General features: G+C 36.3%; 1 protein-coding gene across 1 annotated transcript in view; it reads left to right on the top strand.

Moving 5' to 3' along the window:
• The window catches only part of RORA (RAR related orphan receptor A), a 94,957-nt gene extending 87,165 nt beyond the window's left edge, over positions 1-7,792 (top strand). Inside the window, exons 6-10 of the mRNA XM_049773667.1 lie at positions 834-966; positions 1,703-1,810; positions 2,739-2,849; positions 4,275-4,387; positions 6,530-7,792. Coding sequence (XP_049629624.1) covers positions 834-966; positions 1,703-1,810; positions 2,739-2,849; positions 4,275-4,387; positions 6,530-6,694 — 630 coding nt within the window. The 3' untranslated portion in view covers positions 6,695-7,792. The remainder of the gene's footprint in view (positions 1-833; positions 967-1,702; positions 1,811-2,738; positions 2,850-4,274; positions 4,388-6,529) is intronic.
• Positions 7,793-20,993: the final 13,201 nt, after the last annotated feature.

Here is a 20,993-nt window from a genome sequence, read left to right as displayed (position 1 = left end):
TACTTGGAGCTTTATCACCTTAATGAGATGCCAGCATGCCCTGTGAGCAAAGGCTATAAAGAAGTTTGGAGAGTATGCATCCAAATTGCTTTGGAAGCTAGAATCATAACTCAGACAGAACTGAGAACCAAGAGACTGACAAATAGTGCAGCTACTGGCATTTTTCTATGAAACACAGAAAAAAAGCCTCCCTCTGTGAGGAAGAAATGGATGGAGAAGGGGAACTTAAGTATCCGTGCTGCATTTAATAAAAGTTTGTAAGTTCTCTTTGATCATAGACATTTGGTTTAGGAAGGACCATACAGATTATTAAATCTAATCCTCTGGGCTGGATAGTTCAACAAGTAAGGTGTGCACAGTAGATACTGTGTTAGTCTTGCATGTGTCCTACCTGAGTTTGATCTTCTGGCATTCCTTATGGTCCCCTGGGCACTGCCAGGAGTAATGACTGTGTGCAGAGCTAAGAGTAATCCCTGAGTATTGCTGGGTTTGGCCCCAGATCAGTAAAATAATACATAAAATAAAACCTGCCAACCTTAGGCTAGAGCCATAGTACAGAGGGTAAAGTGTTTGCCTTACATGTGACTTACCTGGGTCAAATTCATGGCACCCCATATGGTCCCCCAAGCCTGCCTGGAGTGATTCTTGAGGAAAGAGCCAGAAATAAGTCTTGAGCACTGCTGTTTGTAGCCCCCACCTCAGAAAAAAAAAAGAAAAATTTGCTCACCTTTCTGAATCCACTTCCAAAGTCAGATTTTACAAGGCAGGAACATTGAGATAGTTGTGCCAAGGCTGTGGGTCACCATGTCTGTTCATGTACTTCACCCCAACAGCAGCGGGAGGTGATGTGGCAGCTGTGTTCCATCAAGATCACAGAAGCGATACAGTATGTGGTGGAGTTCGCCAAACGCATTGACGGGTTTATGGAGCTGTGTCAAAACGATCAAATTGTGCTTCTCAAAGCAGGTATGTGCTTTACCAGTGAGTCTTGAGATTGCTTTCTGACCTGCTTTTTACCTGCTCTGTTAAAGAAATGCTTGCTAAGGAATGTGTCTTGAATGGTTTTATCTATTGCCAGTGAAAAGGGCTCAGATTTCTCTTAGCAGAAACAGTTATTTGGAAAGGTTTTTGAGCCTTTTGCAGGAAAATTTCACCTCTGTTGCTTTTCTCCTCTAAGTAAAAAAAAAAAAAAAATTGGAAAAACTCAATCTGTATTCCTGGGTTTTAGCCTCACCTATGTTTTGTTCTATGATCCAATGCTATGCAAAATGGTTAGGAAGAAGATTGTGGAACTCAAACATTCATCCATTGCTAGGTTTTCATATCGTACATAGAAATGGATATTTTCATTGGCCTTGGCTTCTATGCTCATCATTACATGCATTCCATATCCTTTCAGATGGAGAGTGAAGATAGTTGAGAACTGCCCTCCCATAAAAAGGTTTCATTAGTGCCTTGAAAATAAACTTACCAATCGGACCTGTTAAATAAGTACAGGAGGTAGAGTGCTTTCTTTGCATGCAACCAAACTGGATTCAATTGCTTACACTACTTAGGGTCCCTACTGAGTACTGCCAGGAGTGATCCTTAAGCACATAGTCAATAGTAAACCCTGAGCATCACTGGATGTGGGTTCCCAAATTAATAAACCAAAGAAATTCACCAATATTGAATCATCTAAGTCACTTCTGTTATTGTTCAGGTTCTCTGGAGGTGGTGTTTATCAGAATGTGCCGTGCCTTTGACTCTCAAAATAACACCGTGTACTTTGATGGAAAATATGCTAGTCCTGAAGTCTTCAAATCCTTAGGTAAGAAACCTGTTGCATGCGTTATGCTTCTCTTAGGGATTTAGTACAAGATGGGAGCTGGGTGCAGACTGATAGTGAACAAAGTGAAAACTGCTTATCAAGTAACAAGTATTAAGGACTTTTGTGGCTTCTTTACGTGATGATGAATCACAATAGAAAACTCTGGTGAAGAGGGGTGTTCTTTTTTATAACTGAAACCCAACTACAAACATGTTTATAATCATGGTGCTTAAATAAAGATATTATTTAAAAAAAGAAAAGAAAAAAGAAAACTCAAATAACTCAAGTGCTTTTTGCCATCGAAGTTGCATTTTTTCCAGCTAGTAATTGAAGAGGTACAAACTGGTGATGGGAATCCCCCCTGATTTTATGTAAATATGTACCTAAAATATTATTGTCAACAATATGTAAGCCACTATGATCAAAATAAAAATTATGTTAAAAAAAGTATATATTTTCTACATTTTAAGAATCAGATTTGCAGGACATATATTAATTATATAAAGCACAAGGTATGATTCAATACAGAAAATCAAGCCAAGGGCTACAATCTTACCTTTCCTCAAATAATCATTTAAATAGAATGTAATGCAGATAACAAGGAAATATAGTTTACTGAAACTAGGGCAAATACTTTAAAAATAACTTAATTTGGAGTTCTGTAATTTAAATAAAATGGGATATTTTAATAAAATAGGACAATATTTGAGGTATATTGGCAAGCAAAATTTAAAACAACTAAATGATAGAAGGTAGGTCATAACTGTCATTTCATATGAATACATAATACACATCTGAACCTACAAAGTTATAAAAAATGTTCTTACTATCACTTCAGAATATCAACCACTTACTCTGTCATCTCCTTCCATATTTTTCTCTTATGACGATAACCATAATTACATTGTCTTTATTTGGATCATAACAGGTTGTGAAGACTTCATTAGCTTTGTATTTGAATTTGGGAAGAGTTTATGTTCTATGCACCTGACTGAAGATGAAATTGCTTTATTTTCTGCATTTGTCCTGATGTCAGCAGGTAAGATATCCAAAGATATTGTCCAAGAAAAGAGATTTGGAGGAAGTTGGGCTACACCCGACAACACTCAGGGTTTACTCCTGGCTCTATGCTCAGAAATCACTTCTGGCAGGCTCAGGGGATCATATGGGATGCCAGGGATTGAACCCCGTTTGGCTGCATAGAAGACCAAGGCCCTATCCACTGTGCTATCACTCTGGCCCAAAGAATTTTTTTTACAAGATATATCACTTTCAGTGACTACAAAATATTCTGGAAGCTGCCAAGAGGAATAGTCACCCTTATTAAATTTGCATTTCTCAAAAAATAGCTTCCCTCTACACACACACACACACACACACACAAAACCATAATATCCCTTTATAGAAGTACTTCTGCTCTTCTGAATAAGAATCTTGAGAATTGAGCAAGTTCACAATTAGCTTCCTGATAACAGTTGAATAGAGAGGGTTGCCCTACTTTATCCCAAGTGTGTTTTTATTTAGTTTGATTTGACTTTGTGGGCACATCTGGCTTTGCACTCGTGGATCACTGTAGTCAGATATTGAGGGACCATATGAGGTGTTAGGGTTCAATTCCTAACCCAGGTCAGCAGTATCCTGCCCACTGTACTATCTCTCTGGCTCCATAATACGAAGGATTTTAAAGACATTTTATTTGTTAATAAAATCCATTTGGACATCATCCTCAAGTTGATCAGAATTTAATCTATGTTTTCAGTACCACACTCTTAGAGTTTTGAAATGTTACCATCTTAACTTTAGCAATTACATGCAGAAAATCTTTATTTTAATGGCCAACCATTCATTCATGTGGAATTTTAATACTTTTTGTTGCTTTGGATTATAACATTGCTTTACATGTACTGTAGAGGGTAGCAGCATTGCCATGACTATTTCATACCAATTCTGAACCTGAAATGTACCTATTGGAAAGGTTTAAAGGGCCATGGTTATTTCATATGCTCAGGAGGATGGCCCTAGATTTAATTGACTGGGTAAGGATTCTCCCATCTTTAACCTGTCTATTTAAATGGAAATATTTAGCCATCTATTAAATGGGCTTCATAAGTTTTCTACTGATAGGAGCAAATTTTTGTAGGTTTTTTATTTGTTTCTTTCACCCGGTGAAGCTCAGGAATTACTCTTGGCTCTGTGCTTAGAAATTGCTCCTGGTTTGGGGGAAAAATATGGGACCTCAGAGATCGAACCTAGGTCCATCCTGGGTCAGCTGTGTGCAAGGCAAACACCCTACCATTGTGATATTGCTCTGGCTCCTGATAGGAGCAAATTTTTAAAAGATGAGTGAAACTTCCTGTTCATCTCTAAATAACACTAATTTATTTATGCCTTAACTCAGAAGGAACTGGAGGTGTTCTAAAACCATGTTAAAGGAAAACTGATGATCATTCTTTCTCATGTTTAGATCGTTCATGGCTGCAAGAAAAGGTTAAAATAGAAAAACTGCAACAGAAAATTCAACTAGCTCTTCAACACGTCCTACAGAAGAATCACCGAGAAGATGGAATACTAACAAAGGTGAGAGCAAGGGGTAGCTCCAGTAGCCTGAATCATGGTTGGTTGCCAGCTGCCCTTATAAGATATCTGTCCAGCTCCCAAGATAGAAGCAAGAGTTTCAGAAGCAAGAAATGGCTCCCTTTAAAAAATTATTTTGGGCCAAATTTCCACTTAAATTCTGTCTATAAAGTGTCTTGTTGATAATAGGGCAACTGATTTTCTTAATGCCTTATTACATTCTGGAAGCCCTCTTATTTCACCAGACTTGGGCATAAAGCTGAGATAATGTTCCGCCTAAATGTAAATTAGTAAAAGAGTCTTTGAATAAAGGAGTAGGGAGTTACGAAGGATGCAAATAATTAACCAAGATAACTATATATTCTAATTTTAGTTCTACTTCCATTAAATTCATTAATAATCAACGGTAAATTACTTTTGTATTTTCTTCATCAATTTCCCATTACTACCCTGTATTCAAAGCATGTATTTTATTTTTGCTCATTATTATTTTTGCAATAAAAATATAATTATGATGTCAATTTAAAATATGCTAATATCTTTTAGTGCTAATGCTAATAGTATTTGGACAGAAAATTCAGCTCTACTTTTTCTTTTTGTTTTTTTTTAATAATATATGTTTTTAAATATTTTGTAGTATGCTTGAGAGAATAATTTGAATCTATTGGTTTTATTCCTGTTTATTTGTTTGTTTTTCTCCTGGTAGCTAGGTATAGGTCAGAGAAGAGAAACTATGTGTTAATTGGTGTTTCAGCTTTGATAGAGTTAAGATAGAGCTTGAGATAGGAATGGGAGATAAAAAGAGGAATTCTCCTCTCTTCAACTTACCAAAAGCCCAGGCAAGGCTACTTTTAATTAGGATATGGCTTCTTTATTTTAGAGGGTACAAGATTTATGATCTGAAAAGTCACACTTTAAAGAGGATTGCAGATGATAGGTGGTCCCTGCCTTAAGATGGTTCAATATTTTGACTTCTTGATGATGTAAAGCTATAGATTTTCAGTGCACCTTTAATTTTGATCTTTTTCCAGACTAGTGATCTACAGCCCAACACAATGTCATGGAGCTGAACTTCACTGGCCCCACCAAGAGAAACAGTTTCTTACTGTCTTTATCATGTTCACTGAGTTGTATGGACTATTCAGCACTTGATTATAAAACAGGCTTTGTGTTAAATTATTGTTACTCAGCTGTTGGTGAATTTAAGGGTTCTGAGCATGTTAAAGGCAGGCTAGTTTAATATGATGATTGATAGCTTAGTGTAGACATACATCTTTGTATATGTAAATGTATTTCCCCTTTGTTATGGGTTTATTTTCCCCTGTGTTGAGGAAAATCTGTGTTTGGGGTTGAAATAATAAGACTGTACTTGTGCAGCACTTAAGACTGCTAAAAGAACTTATAAGCCATGTTTCCTGATTCATCAGTTTTTTGTTTTTTGGTTTTTGGTTTTTGGGCCACACCCGGCGGTGCTCAGGGGTTACTCCTGGCTGTCTGCTCAGAAATAGCTCCTGGCAGGCATGGGGGACCATATGGGACACCGGGATTCGAACCAACCACCTTTGGTCCTGGATCAGCTGCTTGCAAGGCAAATGCCGCTGTGCTATCTCTCCGGGCCCTCATCAAATTTATTATTGAAGCTCTCAACTGGCAAATGGTCAGTACTGGGACCTCCATTCAAGCCTTCTGACTACGCCTTGTGTTTTCAGCTCAAGGTTTTTGCTCAGACCCAAAATTAATTTTTTTAGCTGAGCTCTTTGTTAAGAGAAAACTTCACCCTGAGATTGACTAGTACTAGTTTGGCATCCAACAAAGAAAGGAGGTTCTTCCCCACTTCCATCTTTCTTCCAAGAAAGAGCTTTTTCAAGTGAAAGAAAGCAGGGGAGATCAGAAGAGGAGGAGATGAGAAATGTGCATGTATCTTTTGCTTCTGAACATTTGGGGGGATTATGTCTTTAGAGTCATAATTAATATGTGCCTGGTATTCTTGAATATGATTATATCTGTCATTCTCTTTTAGCAGTCCTCCAATGAATGTTTGTACTTTTTGCCATTCTGCTGAATTTGTAAAGATCATCCCATTACCCAGCCTTTGGATTCTCATGTCTGTCCCTTTCTGACCCCTGTCCTTTCTTCCACCTACAGTTAATATGCAAGGTGTCTACATTACGAGCCTTATGTGGACGACATACAGAAAAGCTCATGGCATTTAAAGCAATATACCCAGACATTGTGCGACTCCATTTTCCTCCATTATACAAGGAATTGTTCACTTCAGAATTTGAGCCAGCAATGCAAATCGATGGGTAACTGTATCACCTAAGCACTTCTCGAATGTCTGAAGTACACACGTGAGAATCAATGACAAAAATTAACCGAGACACTTTCTATGGCCCTGCACAGACCTGGAGCGTCAGCACACTGCACATCTTTTGGTGATGGGGTCAGGCAAAGGAGGGGAAACAATGAAAACCAATAAAAGTTGAACTTGTTTTTCTCATGCATATGATTTCCATTCTGCCTACAGATATGGACCCTTTTTGTCTCAGCTTCTTGACCATTGGCCTCTGTTTACAACAGAAGGAGGGTACTAAAATCAGAGGATTTCCTTTCTGGTAGCTCACTGCCCACAGACTTTCTACAGAGTCACCAATCTGTCGGTCATCACAGAACCCAACGATAACTGGTGGCTGGTGTGCAGAGCAGAGGCTACGGCGTCACTTTGCACAACTTGCTCTTTGATTCATGAAGGAAGTTTTTGTTCTTTTCACCGATTATTGCCAGTCATCAGGATGGCATGAAAGGGTCCATAGCACTAGCAACAATAGCATTATAATATATTACAGGGTAAATGGGCATGAAGACTATATATAGCTAAAAGAGATATTGTTTATATATTGTTTTAATTAATATAAAAATGTAGTTACTGGTGTAGCTTTTCCTGTTGAATTGATAAGGCACTTTTGTTTTGCACCTTTTTTCTTTAAACTGCTAGCGTGCTCACTGTCATGTTGTATGTGCACCAGAAACACAAGTTTAACTGAGAAGGCTTGGAAGGTACATTGAGAGGTATTTATGCTGCTGTTTACAAAATCACTTTTAAAAGTCTGGCTGGTCATATCTAGAAATCCTAGTATTGTATTCTTTTTTCCCCCTAGCCCATGAATTTGGAATGAAAACCAGAACTCTCCCTAAACTTGTGGTCACTTTCAGTGGTCACTTTAAGGATAGATGTATTAATGCTTGATCATGAACCTGATTTTTGGAAAGCTTTGAAAATGCTGCCTCGCTTTGTGGGTGATGAGGAAGGGGGTTACTTCATACCCTCAGTCATTGCAGGGACCCCTTCTCCACTTGGGATTTGTATGCTTTGAGAACAAATCAAAAACCACAATATTTGTTGGAAAATCTGGCTTTCATTATAAAAAGGACCCAAAGATTGTATATGGGGCAAAAAGGTGGCAAACGTATGTGAGGACAGGAAGCATTTACTTGTGTGGATTTCTGTCTTCTTAGTATAATCGGGGAAGCCCTGAGAATTTATTTCTGAGGGAAACTAGTTAGACTAGATTGTAGAGACTTGAGTTCTAGATACTCTCCCAACTTCATGGACAGGGTCGTGGGTGGGGGAGAAAGGCACCCATGCTGAACTAGTTTTTCTTACTTAAATATTGACTGTGTTATGCCTCTGAAGTGAAGTGAATGCTAGCTGCGAACATTGACTTTTGTATTTATCTTCACTAGAAAACTGTGGACTATAATTTATTTTATTAAGTATTTAGACAATTGTTTGACTTTTGTATGCAGGTGAGGAATATGGAGTTGCTTTTTGTTTCATTTTGTGTTTTGTTGAGTTGTTTTGTTTTTATTTTAACGAATTCCCAGTGAGGGGGAAGGGAAGAGAAATCGGTTGACTTTTTTTTTTTTTTTTTTAAGTGGCTTTTAGGCATTGAGAGAGGGACTCGCCCCACAACAGCTGGTTGGCCATCCGAAAGCCTGTTTATACAGAAAAGGAAACTAGAGATCTTAGAAAGTCATGGTGGGAGTGTCCAAGCTGCTCCACAAAGGAAGAGATTCCTTACCACCAAGGTTCTCCAGGAATCTTGCTCAGGAATGTGCCCCATATCACATCCCTATGCAGGCTCCTGAGAGTCTTACTTCTAATGCCACTGACCCTCTGACGTGCTTCCTGAGAATGTGGAAGAAAGGAAGGAATTAGTCGGAAGGAATTAGTCATATAGAAGTGTGTTTGAAGCCTAAGTAGCATCTAAAGCTTTTCTGTTTTTTATAAGGGTTTAACCATCAATAGATAAAAGTAATATTTACTTAAATTTCTTACAAGGACAGAAAACATCAATATGCTTATATAAAGAGGCTAGTATCAGCATATAGTATTTATATGTGGACAAAAAAGAGTTCAATCAGATTTTAATTTAAATAAGCTGAGATCCTTTAAAGATCAAATCGTATTTATACTCAGTAAGAAGCAGCAAGCTTATTTCAGTTATTTATTTGTGCTTTTTACCCCTCTCCTCTCCCTGTTATTTCTCTGTGAGGATTAAATGGTGTGTGTTTTATTTTGGTTGGGTTTTATGGGGGATGTTTGGAGGGGTGAGGTTCACTCAGATTCGCTAACTTTGGGGTGGTTTTTATTAAAGTCTATTAATTTCTTTTTTAACCAAAGCTTTCTGAATATGACCAGCCTCAGGTGCTAGTGCATTAAAGAGCAACTAAACCTAATTCCAGTGTCCATTTGGGAGAGAAGAGCATCTTGAACTTCTCTAAGGGTGAGAGAGAACACAATGCAGAACTTAAAAGAAATTCTTTTTCCCAGGAAAAGAATTTGATTGTAACCCAATGCAAACAAACAAACAAAGACAAAAAAAACCCAGAAAAACAAAAACTAAAAAAAGGCAAAGCTCTATCCTGGAAATAATCATGCTGTGGTGGCATTGCTTTTTGAGTAAACCAAGATGCATTGACATGAAGCTGCTGCCCGGTCTTTATGAAAGAAAAGCAGGGCGTGGACTTGAAGAGCAAAGCTCAGAGGTGTGCAACTTGAATAGAATAATAGATGTGTGCTCAGTGATTTGAAGGAACAGCTGTTATTTGGGTGAAGGCTGAAATTTGGAATTAAAAATGAATTCAATTGCAAACAACATGGAGTCCAGAAAAGGATATTAAAAAAATTGCATTTTTATTTTCCTCTTTATTCTAGAAGAATTTTGTGATGACACGGACTACCGGGTGAGGCCAGAACAATCATTCTTAGAGTTTTTATAATTGATGTTTCCTAATCTTAAACGTCTAGTAGGCTTTTAATGATTGGTACCACATCATTGCTATCCCAGCCGCTATAACACCTTTTATATAATATTTTTACATAGGGTAAATAAGGTTTTTGTACAAAAAGAATGCTTTCAGTCACAATAGTGTCCAAATGGTTGCATTATTTCGTGAAGTAACTGGCCTTGGTTACAATAAAAACAAAAGTGCAGATGAAAGTGCTTTTTTGGACATTTTCAAATTGTGTTAAAGATATGATTTTGTTTTGTCTTGTTTTGTTTTAGCATTCAGCATCCTAATTTGAGTTAAAGCTATGGATTATTTTTTTTAAGTCTTCAGCATCCTAATTCACCCTTCCTAACTTAAGAAAACTTCAGTTTTAAGACACTGCTTCTAAGTTTGGTTGTTCTTTATAATGGGGATACCAATTTCTGTGAGCATAGGGGGTGGGCTGAGGGTCAAGTGAGGAGGGAGTATGCTTGCGTGAGTGTGCGTGTGTGTATGTGTGTGTGTGTATACAGTATTCATATGTACGAGCTGTGTGTTTCAGACCGCTTCTAGGCTACTAAGTGTCAATGGAAAATAAAAAGAAATGTATTCAAAATACGTAAATCAAAACTAGAAGATGGGGGAAAAAAGATTTATTCTATACAAAGCCTTGTCTGGACCACTTTAGAGAGACTTCTATTTTTTTAACCCTTCTATAAATATTTGATGGCACTTGAAATATTCCTGCAATAAAATGTGATTTGTGTAAAGAAAAAAAAAGATTTTGTAATGTGAAACAAAGAAAGAAAGTAATGTAATTTTCTAAAAAAAAAAATACAAACAAACAAACTTTGTATTATTTTCTTGATGGAATTTGTCTATCTGTCTTTAGGTGACTTTTTATTTCACTAAATGTGCCATAGTAGAAATATATGTTTTTAGTTGTAGAGTAAGGAATGAATTAGCTGTTTGTGTTCTGACATTCCAAAATGCAAAACAACCTAGTAGAATCTTAAATGAAAAGGTTTAAGTAGGATGTAAGCTTCTCTCATTGTTGCTTTTTTGCACATGTTCTTCATTCCTCTCTAGTGCAATATGTACATAGAGCACTTGCGGGTGTACCTTGATCCCTCAGGGAAAAATACATATTTGTATAGTTGTTTTTGGGGTTGTTTTATTTTATTTTATTTTTTTTTTTGCCTTTTGTTTTTGGCTAAGGAATGTCGATTGAATCATGTCGATTGAATCACTTGTTCTTGTTGAGGGGCAGCCAGATAATCATCCTAAAGCCACTGTTTCCAACAATGATTGTTGAAATCATGTGTCCTTCCAGTGCTATTAATTTAAAATAATAATAAAGTTATTTTCTGACAGTTCTTTGTGCTGATTGGTGAACAAAAAGGGTAAATAAGCACCTTATGATTGACTAACTGTGAATGACAATCCATCTTGATATCAACAATAGAAACCCTATCATTTTGGAGTTGGGGTTAAGAGTCAGAAATGATGTGCTCAGGGATCTCCTAAAACTCTTCAAACAGGGTGGCCAGTACTACTGGGATAAATTGTGTTTTTTTTTTCATGTTAATAATGATAATAAACTATCCCACCAAGGCACAAGTGAACTGTAAAGCTACATGTGTGCATCTACTCTTCTCTAGTATCTAATTTTGTTGAGTTTGAAACATATGTGCTTTTCAGTCTTGTGTAGTTAAAGAATTTAAATCACTCTCATAGCAACACCATCTGATTTCAATCTGTTCAAAAGAGACCTAGCAATAGACCAACAATGAGAAATTCTGCACATGACACTTACCATGTCTGTAATGACAAAACATCAATATATCTGTCCCATTCTCATTCAAAAGCTCTATCACATTCTACCTGTGATGGACAAATGTTTCAAAATCCAGTAGAAGTGAGAGCCTTGTCTATCAGCACAGTGAGAGAGGTAAAGACTTTGAATGTTTGGGGTTTGGTTTTGGGTTTTTTTTTTTTGTTTGGTTTGGTTTTGGTTTGTTTTTACCAGCAAAGAACTGTTGATTTCAGTCTTCTACAAAAGCAAACCAAAAATGATATATAAAATCAAATAAGTCCCTTGATGTAAAACAATTCTATGTCTACCTTTGTCGTTCACATCTGTTGTACAAAAGCTAATGCCTCCAGACTAAACTGTCTGCATAACAGCAATGTGAACCAGCTTCTAGGGTTTCATTTTACACTTTTGAAACAAAGTTTTGCTCTCCTATTTCCATATATTACTTGCTATAAAGTCAGTAAATATCACCATAATTTCTGGCTTTGATACTTCCACACCTGGAATACATCTTCAGAAGAAGCTTTTACATATTTTCTTACTCCATAAAGAAGCATGATTTGGAGAAATTATCCATTTCTATTAGGTGAAAAATAAATCTTTACCTTGTTTTTTGAAATATATGAGTGGATATGTGCATATACATAAGCTATTGACATTTATATATTACATATTTATGTCACTCATTTTTTTCAAAGACACAGTAGAACCCTATTAAAATTATAGTGTGGACTAGATTCTATGTCTAGAAAATCAATTGCAATAATAAATCTTTATATACTGCTAATAGTTTATGATACACATCTTTATTCTATCCTTAGTCCCTATATAAGATTCCTTCAGATTTATTGCAGAGACCTGCTTCTTTTTGTTTCTTTTAAAGAGATGAGAAGGGTTATGATCATCGTCTTTACAAAGCAGTTGGTTTTGCTTCTGGATGTTAGTGTGAAAACAGTTTTGTTAGACTCTCAGAACTGTATTTAAAATAATTCAGAAGTTTGACTTCATACCAGTCGTACATTGTAGGAGTCAGTCTCCATGTTTCACCACACCACCAAAACACAGAGCAATAAATATATTCTGTCATTGATTTCTTTATAAATGAATGCAGAATATTCAATCCAAAAAGTGCTTTTTCAGTGATGCTACGTAACATTGAGTCTTATGTTAAGAAAGTGAATATGAATATTTTAAATAGATGCCTAGAACCCATTTTTCTGTTTACATTTAGTGTTCTTGCCATATTAACAGTCACACGCTTTTCTTTCTGAAAGCTAAATGCCAGGTAGCTCGCTATTAACTGTGATAATGATACACATGACATTCTGTTACTAAGAGCAATTCAGTTCTCTCCAGTGTTCATTGGTTATTTCTTTCATATTTACTATTTCTTTACGTGGATAAATACTATTTATAAGAACTTAGTTATCATTAAACAGGTTACATGTGTAAATGCAGATTCTTCTTGAGCAATAGAGTGAAATTATTTCACACACACAAAAATCTGTATGTACTGTACTACACGTATTCCTGAATCCAAAAACTTTTTATCCACAATGTTTTGAAATATCCTATAAAACAGTGGTATATTTTTAAACATTAGGATATTAGCTGGCTGCTTCTTTTAATGTATCCGTGTCGTCTGCCTGCTCCTTTTGTGGAGATGTGTTTTTGTATTGGATGTTTGAGCCAATGGGAGGCTTCAAGCTACAACATATTTTCCCAGTTTAAATATATTTAACATATGACAAACCCCAGACAAGGCTTTTAATATGTATAAAGAACTGCAGTGTTAGGTGGTTTATTTGCAAACCGTTTTCAATGTTGTCCATTTTTATGGCACCTTTAACAATATTCTTGTTTCCAAAGTACAAAAAAATAGGTTAAATAATCTAGCCATAACTGAATGTCAAGCAATAAAACAAATGACTTTTGTGCATAGACTTAAAAAAGATACAAATTTTAGACATCTGCATGTAAATGCAATCTCTTGTTTACTGCTTTCTTCAACTTGAGCAATTGATTCCTTATTTACTATTAACTTAAGAACTTGTAATGGCCTGTAAACATTTTCTCTCTTACTCTTCTTTCAAATTTACCTTCGTCCCTGCTTTTGAGTCATAATATTTAATGTTGTTCTGCACACCTCTATACAGTTAACTTTTTGGCTTTCATTCTGTATAGATAAGAAGATGTTATATTATAAACAGCCTACTCAGTGCAAATATTTATCTGTTTATCAAATTCACAATATGCTGTATAATACCGGTTTTACTATATAATCTATTTTAGACATAGCTGTTTAGAACTAGAGTGTGCTATTTTTGTGTTTTTCTGATGTGTGGTGCTAGATAAGTTACTTTTGTGAACAAAAGAAAATCCCTTTTATTCCTAGACAATACCACCTTTGGGTCTTGTTAATTTCACTGAGTATAAATATATATTTGTATATATATACATATATATATCTATATCTATCTACTTGTGCCCAACTAGCAGCTGTATCAGAGTGCTGGTTTTGGGACATGCTTTTCTCTTTAAAAACATACTCTCATTATATAAATTATTCTAGAGCATATTTAATTAGGATAAAATTACTTCCTTAGTTATGGATATTTGACATCTATAAGGTAAATTTGTTTTGTAAATCTGAGCAAGAATATTAGCTTTTACATGTATTTTCCTTTGGGCTTTCATATCATATTTCCCAAGTGAAAATAATTTTTCAGAATTCAAGATCCTAAAGAAACATCTGAATTTAATGGATCAATACTTTTCTTTTGATTTAACAAAAAAAAATAATATATTGGCACTTAACAGTGTTAGGTATTTAGCTCCTATTATAGAAAATAGTCAATTGAATAAAATAGCCTTGGTAAGCTTGATGACTTAATAAGCTTTCTCCACTCTTACCTGGACCAGGAGAATTAAGGAGACATCTAGTATCCTAGAAGAACTTGGGTCATATAAAGCAATCTCAACAAGAGTTAGTCCTGTTTTAATCTGACTTCAACCAGTTCTGTGAACTGAGTGAAGGGCCTTTGATTTTCAAGTATTTTAATAAAGAACTTTCTTTAAACCTTTTCACCTGTTTCACAGACTATTGACATTGTTAAAACATACATCAAATATCTAACTAAGGATGTAGTTAACCTTATTAAATATTGATTAGAATTGTTCTGTAATATTAATGAATTTATAAGATCTTTAGCAAAGATTTTTGAGCAATTTATAAATATAGAGCAAATGTTTCTGTTTACTGCACTTTTTGTAATAGAAGGTGGTAAATTCTCAAGCCACAATTCTTGGCTTTCATGCACTGCGTATTTACCCACAATTCTAGACATGTTCCATTTTTATGGAAGATTTCTGTCATCTTAATTATAAATGCAATCATGTGGTTAATGAGAGCTAATGCTAACCTTTTAAAATAAAGGGGGTACAGTTTCAGGAGAAATATCTTTTAGTATAAATCACATCATTCCTTAATTCTTTGCTTAGATATTGGAATTTTTTTTTTTAAGAAAACAAATTGGTATCCTAAGCTTCTTGAGGGTTTGTGTTTCTGTGTCTGCACAATGGCCAACACATGTCACCATTTGATCATTGTCAAATGACAAGTGCGTCCCAGTAAAACTTTTTCCCTGGGTTGTTTTATTAAATTTATAAAGTATGAAAAGCCTTATGGTTAACACTTTCTTCTACAATCAACTGCTAAAGTCACGTTTAAAAAAGACCACATGAAATGCTGATTCTAATTGTGTGTAGCTCTTGAGAATTAAGCACACAAATTTCACAGAACTCTGTGAGTAACAAACTCAGCCTTCTGTAAATATACACGCAAGTTTGGAAATAGTAATACTGTACCTATAAATATATCCTGTCTGTTTTGTGTACAGTATGTAAAAACTCCTTTTCTGCCACACTAAAAATGCAAGCCATTTATGGGGGATCTTAAAAAGAGTATTGTACTAAAACTTTGCTAATGATCTTTATTCGATGACCATCCAACTTTTCACTTACATTGGGTTTTCTTTTCAATTCACTCAGAAAGTAGTCTGCTTATTTCCAGCTGTTTGTTATTTTACTGAACCCTGAATTTAAAAAAAAAATATTTTGATTCATTTTGTAAATACAAACTGTAAAAAAGAGAGATTTAATGTTGTCTTTTAAATACTCCAATTTTCATTCTAATATGAATGTTGTTATATTGTACTTAGAAACTGTACCTTTAATATTACATTACCTTTATTAAAAGTGCATTGAACACATCAATTTTAGATGTGCTTTATGTGCTGTTATCCTATAATAAAACTTCAGCTTCTAATGGAACACTTGCCTTGTTTTTCTTCTTTTCTTAGTTATTGACTGAACTAAGTTTTCTAACTCAGGATTTCTTTCCTTTTTTTTTTTTTTTTTCTTTTTGGCTTTTGAATCACACACAGCAGCCACATGGGTTACTCCTGGTTCTGCATTCAGAAATCACTCCTGGCAGGTTCCGGGGATCATATGGGATGCCCGGAATTGAACTGAAGTATGTCCTGGGCTGGCCGAGTGCAAGGCAAAAGCCCTACCACTATGCTTTCGCTCCGGCCCCTAACTGAGGATTTCTTAAGTATTTTCCACTCATGACCTTTCTTGCCCAATAAATTTTGATGTGATCCCAGATACATAAAATAGGTATACAAATAAAGCTATATCAAGCAATCTAATGATAATTTTATTTGGGTTTTATATTTTTATACTGATTTAGAGGCTACACTTGGCACTGCTCAGGGCTTATACCTAGATTTGTGCTCAGACATTACTTTTTGTGGGCTAGGAAGATGACAATATGGGGTGTTGCAAATCAAAGTTGGCTGGGCTCCTGCAGCCCCTACGGCCTGGCAGGTCTGAAGGTTGTAGGGTGATGGCTGAGAAATTCCCAAAACAGTCAGGTGAAGTTCCAGGAGTCAGCCAGCTTTATTTCATGGTCCCTACTACCATGTACATTTCCTCACCTGGCTTCTATGCTAAGCCTTTTCCTAGCAGCTCCTTCTCTACTCCTTCTCTGGCTCTCTCTACTTCTATCTTGCTTTCAGCGGCTCTTCAGGCTTCGTTGCTGACTGACTCCCCTTTGATGATTCTCCTTGTTGAGTCTCTGCTGATTTTCTTTTCTCTCTCTACTCTCCTTTTTTTCTCCTCTCTCCCCCCACCCCCAAGCAGACTCTTCTTCCTGCCCATTCCAGCTGTGGGTGGTTCTTATCATTTAGGTGGAATAAACAAGAAATTGGGGGAGAGGATTCCCACAGACACCTAAAGGGCAAGCTCCTTATTGGCTATACTATTAATTCTCTGATCAACCCACTCTCAGCTACCCTTTTGGTCAGAGAAGTCAAAGACTATTTTACTGATGGTAGTTGATGACAGAAATGTAGAATTCAGGATTCTGAGGCTGCTGTTTGACCCCAAGTAAAGGAACCATACCTTTAGTGATATCTCCCCTATTTAGGCAAGGGAAATCCTGAATACAATCATACTTTGTTTGTTAGCTGTGCTTGTAATGTAAACCATTAAAATGGCTGCCAAATGATGCCAAAGACTTTTAAAATAATCTCACATTATTTTGTTTGTTTGGAGGGCCACGTCCAGCTATGCTCAGGGCTTATTCATGGCTCTGCATTCAGGGATCACTCCTTGATTAGATCAAGGGACCACATATGGTGATATGTGGTTGACTGGCAGAGGGCAGTGCAAGGCAAAAGCTCTCCCTATCCTCTGTCTATCACCCTGGCTCTGGGGTTGAGCCCCAGTACCACAAAAAGAAAGGAGGGTTAGAGAGATGCCTTTGCACAGCATGCCCCAGCATTGCTAGGTATGGTCCAAAAATAAACCAAAAAAATCATAAAAATAAAATCTCATGCAGACTAAAGAAAACCATTGGCATTTTTCTCCACTCACATATTACAGTACCTAAGTGTCCCTTGCACAAGGCACAATAAGAATTTTAATTCATCCCTCCCATCTGCAGAATGTAATATCCCTAATCCTGCCTTTATTTCCAACTACCTGGGGAAAAGGAAAAATGAGGTTATGCATATAAAATCTTTCTTAGGTGACTGAGTTCTATATAACTATATTTACTATCTTCTGACATCTTATGAAATTGAGTTCAGGAGAATAGTTCAAAATATGAAATCTGAAGCCAGGGAGCTAACATAACAAGCTGGAGTACATGCTGTGATGCAAGATACTGCATGGTCCAATGAGTACTGCTTAGAATAACACCCAAATATGATTTACTTTCTTCCCAAATAATATGTATATATATATATATGTCACACCCAGTGACAGGGGTTACCATTGGCTCTGCACTCAGAAATTGCTCCTGCCTTGGGGGACCATATGGGAAACTGGAGATCGAACCAAGTCAGTCCTGGATTGGCCGCGTATGAGGCAAACACCCTACTGCTGTGCTATTACTCCAGCCCCTGTACATATATTTTTTAATCTGTATCCTTTCAGTCTTTGGTCAAACATATATCTGCTACTTCTTTTCTTTTGGTGGTGGGGGTGGGGGAGGGCACACCCTGTGATGCTCAGAGGTTACTCCTGGCTATCACTCAGAAATCGCTCCCGCTTGGGGGACCATATGGGATGCTGGGGAATCAAACCTTGGTTCATCCTAAATTAGTGCGGGCAAGGCAGATGCCATACTGCTTGTGCCACCACTCCAGCCCCATATCTATGCTTCTTCTTACAAAAACAATGGCACTTATGCTTGTAATCATGGTGCTTAAATAGAGATTTTATATATTAAAAATTAAATTAAAAACAACAGTGGCTTCTTGTTACCTCTCTGTCTTGTATTACTCATTTCAAGAGTGAAAGATGAACTTCTTACAATTGTGTTTATATAATAACTCCATGAGAGGGGCCAGAGAGATAACACAGTACTTGAGAGAAGAGCCACCTTCCCGACCCCATCAATTAACAAGTCTTACATCTCTTCCTTCACCACTGTTTTTATAAGTCCACTCAGCAAAATAAACAGAGTTAATTTTGTTCTTGAGATATAAAAATAGTTGTTTCACTGTCTTATGTGGCAGTGCTCTGTTATCATTAGCCTCTCTCTGTGTGTAGGAAAAGATTTTGCAGGAAATATTGGCATCCAGATTAATTGTTATATACTTGTCCTTTTTTAAAGCCCAGAGACCATATTTTAAAAACATATATTTTATATTATTATATTATATTTTATAAACATATATACACATATTTTCTAAAATATTAGAAAATACATGGTTTCTGAGTAGAATTTCAAAATATTTGGAATAAAATGTCAAATGCCTCAGAGTTTTTGTTCTGATACAGCATGAATATTGTGCTGGTTTTCAGAATTAATTATAATTTCCTTCCTGTTTGAGGTACCATTAATTGCTGAAAACCTGGCTTAAGCAAACTGATGGGCAACAATATTTCTCTGAAACATTTCTGATTCAGATTGAAATGTCCTTGCTGGAGAATCATTTCTGAATTCTTGTTATGAAAAGACTTTATGGATCATTGTAAATTCATGAAGCAAATCCCTGAGTGAAGTAGTTACTAAACTGTGAATACTCCAAGGCCACGTTCACCTCCAACCAAGCAAATAAACAAAAGCTTAGGAGTAGAAAGATGACTATTTTTATTTTAATAAAAAGAAAACAAATTATTTTGTACATTTCTTCATTTTAGCCCACAAGAAAAATTATACATCTGATAACAAATATAACCACTTCACTCAACTAGCTGTTTACTGCTTTAAGAATTGTTTTTAAGAATTGTTTTGTGGGGCTGAAGCAATATACAGGGTAGGGCGCTTGCCTACCTGGGTTCAATCCCTGGCATTCCATATGGTCCTCAAGTACCACCAGGAGTAATTTCTGAGCACTTTGGCTGTGGTGCAAAGTAAAACAAAACAAAAATACGTAATAACCATACTGATTCTAACATGACTGATTCTCAAAAATATTCTTTTAAGAAAAGTAATCAAGATGCAGACAATTACACAATTACACATATAGTTTCATTTATAGGTCATAGCATGAAAAGGCAACTTTTAAGAATGAATGCTAAGTAGTGTATGAGGCTGAGGGTAGGAAGAGGGATCTCAAAAGTGGGGATTGAGAGAAATAGACTGGAGAAGAGTGCTTCAACCTCTGGTAATCACCAAACTGTTTTCTTCTAGTTAAGAGTTCGTCTTTGTTTCGTTTAAATCATTCACTTACTTAATTTTTCACATTCACACATAAGAGAAATCACAGAATATAAGTCTTTCTCTGACTAACTCTATAAAGTCCATTCAGGTTGTTCCAAAACACAAGATTTTATTTTTTAAGCAGCAATTCCTTGTATTATATACCACATCTTTTTTTTTAATTGATTTTTTCGGGGGGTCATACTTGGAAGCACTCAGGGGTTACTCCTGGTTCTGCACTCAGAAATCACTTCTGGTAGGTTCAGGCGACCATATGGGATGCCAGGGCTCAAACCTGGATTAGCCACATGTGAGCCACATGTGAGGCAAATGCCCTACCTGTCGTGTTATTGCTCCAGTCCCTATACCACCTCTTTATTATTATTATTATTATTATTATTATTATTATTATTTTGGTTTTTTGGGCCACACCCGGTAACGCTCAGGGGTTACTCCTGGCTATGTGCTCAGAAGTTGCTCCTGGCTTGGGGACCATATGGGTCGCCGGGGGATCGAACAATGGTCCGTCCAAGGCTAGCGCAGGCAAGGCAGGCACCTTACTTCTAGTGCCACTGCCTGGCCCCCTCTTTATTATTTTTTAGCTAATTTTTTGTTTTGTTTTTGTGCCATGCTCAGTGATGCTCAGGCGTTACTCCTGGCTATGTGCTCAGAAATTGATCCTGGCTTGGGGGACCATATGAGATTTCTGGGGATCAAATTGTGGTCCGTCCTAGGTCAGCCACATGCAAGGAAATGCCCTACTACTGTGCCACTGCTTCAGCCCCACATACCACCTTTAGCTACTAATTTTTCCACGCCTATCTAGATTATTTCTATATATTAGCTATTGTGAATAATGATACAATAAAGATAAAGATTCACACCTTTTTCAATTAGGTTTTTTTTAATGTTCTTCAAATAAATATCCACACATGAATTAGCTGGAGCATGTCATTCTAAATCTTTACATGTAAGGATGCATAAACGTGGTTTATCACTAATCATGTAATGCTGGAAAAGTAGTCAGGGTCTTAGTTTTATCAGAAACTGACTTTTATAATCTCCAAAGAGTCGACTTAATCTCCAAAGTTTCTTCTAGCTCTAAAATGATTCTGGTGTGTTATCTTACAACCACAGGAACCCAAATATATCTATAGATATCTATAGATATCTATATCTATATATATCTATATAGATATAGATATATATATATATATATCTACATATAGATACACACACACACACACACACACACACACACCAGGACATGCTGTTTGATAATGATAATCTGGAATCTCAAC

The sequence above is a fragment of the Suncus etruscus genome, chromosome 5 (assembly GCF_024139225.1).
Source record: "Suncus etruscus isolate mSunEtr1 chromosome 5, mSunEtr1.pri.cur, whole genome shotgun sequence".
NCBI classification, from domain to species: domain Eukaryota; kingdom Metazoa; phylum Chordata; class Mammalia; order Eulipotyphla; family Soricidae; genus Suncus; species Suncus etruscus.
Note: the sequence above shows the minus strand (reverse complement) of the source record. Positions and strands in the feature narration are given on the sequence as shown.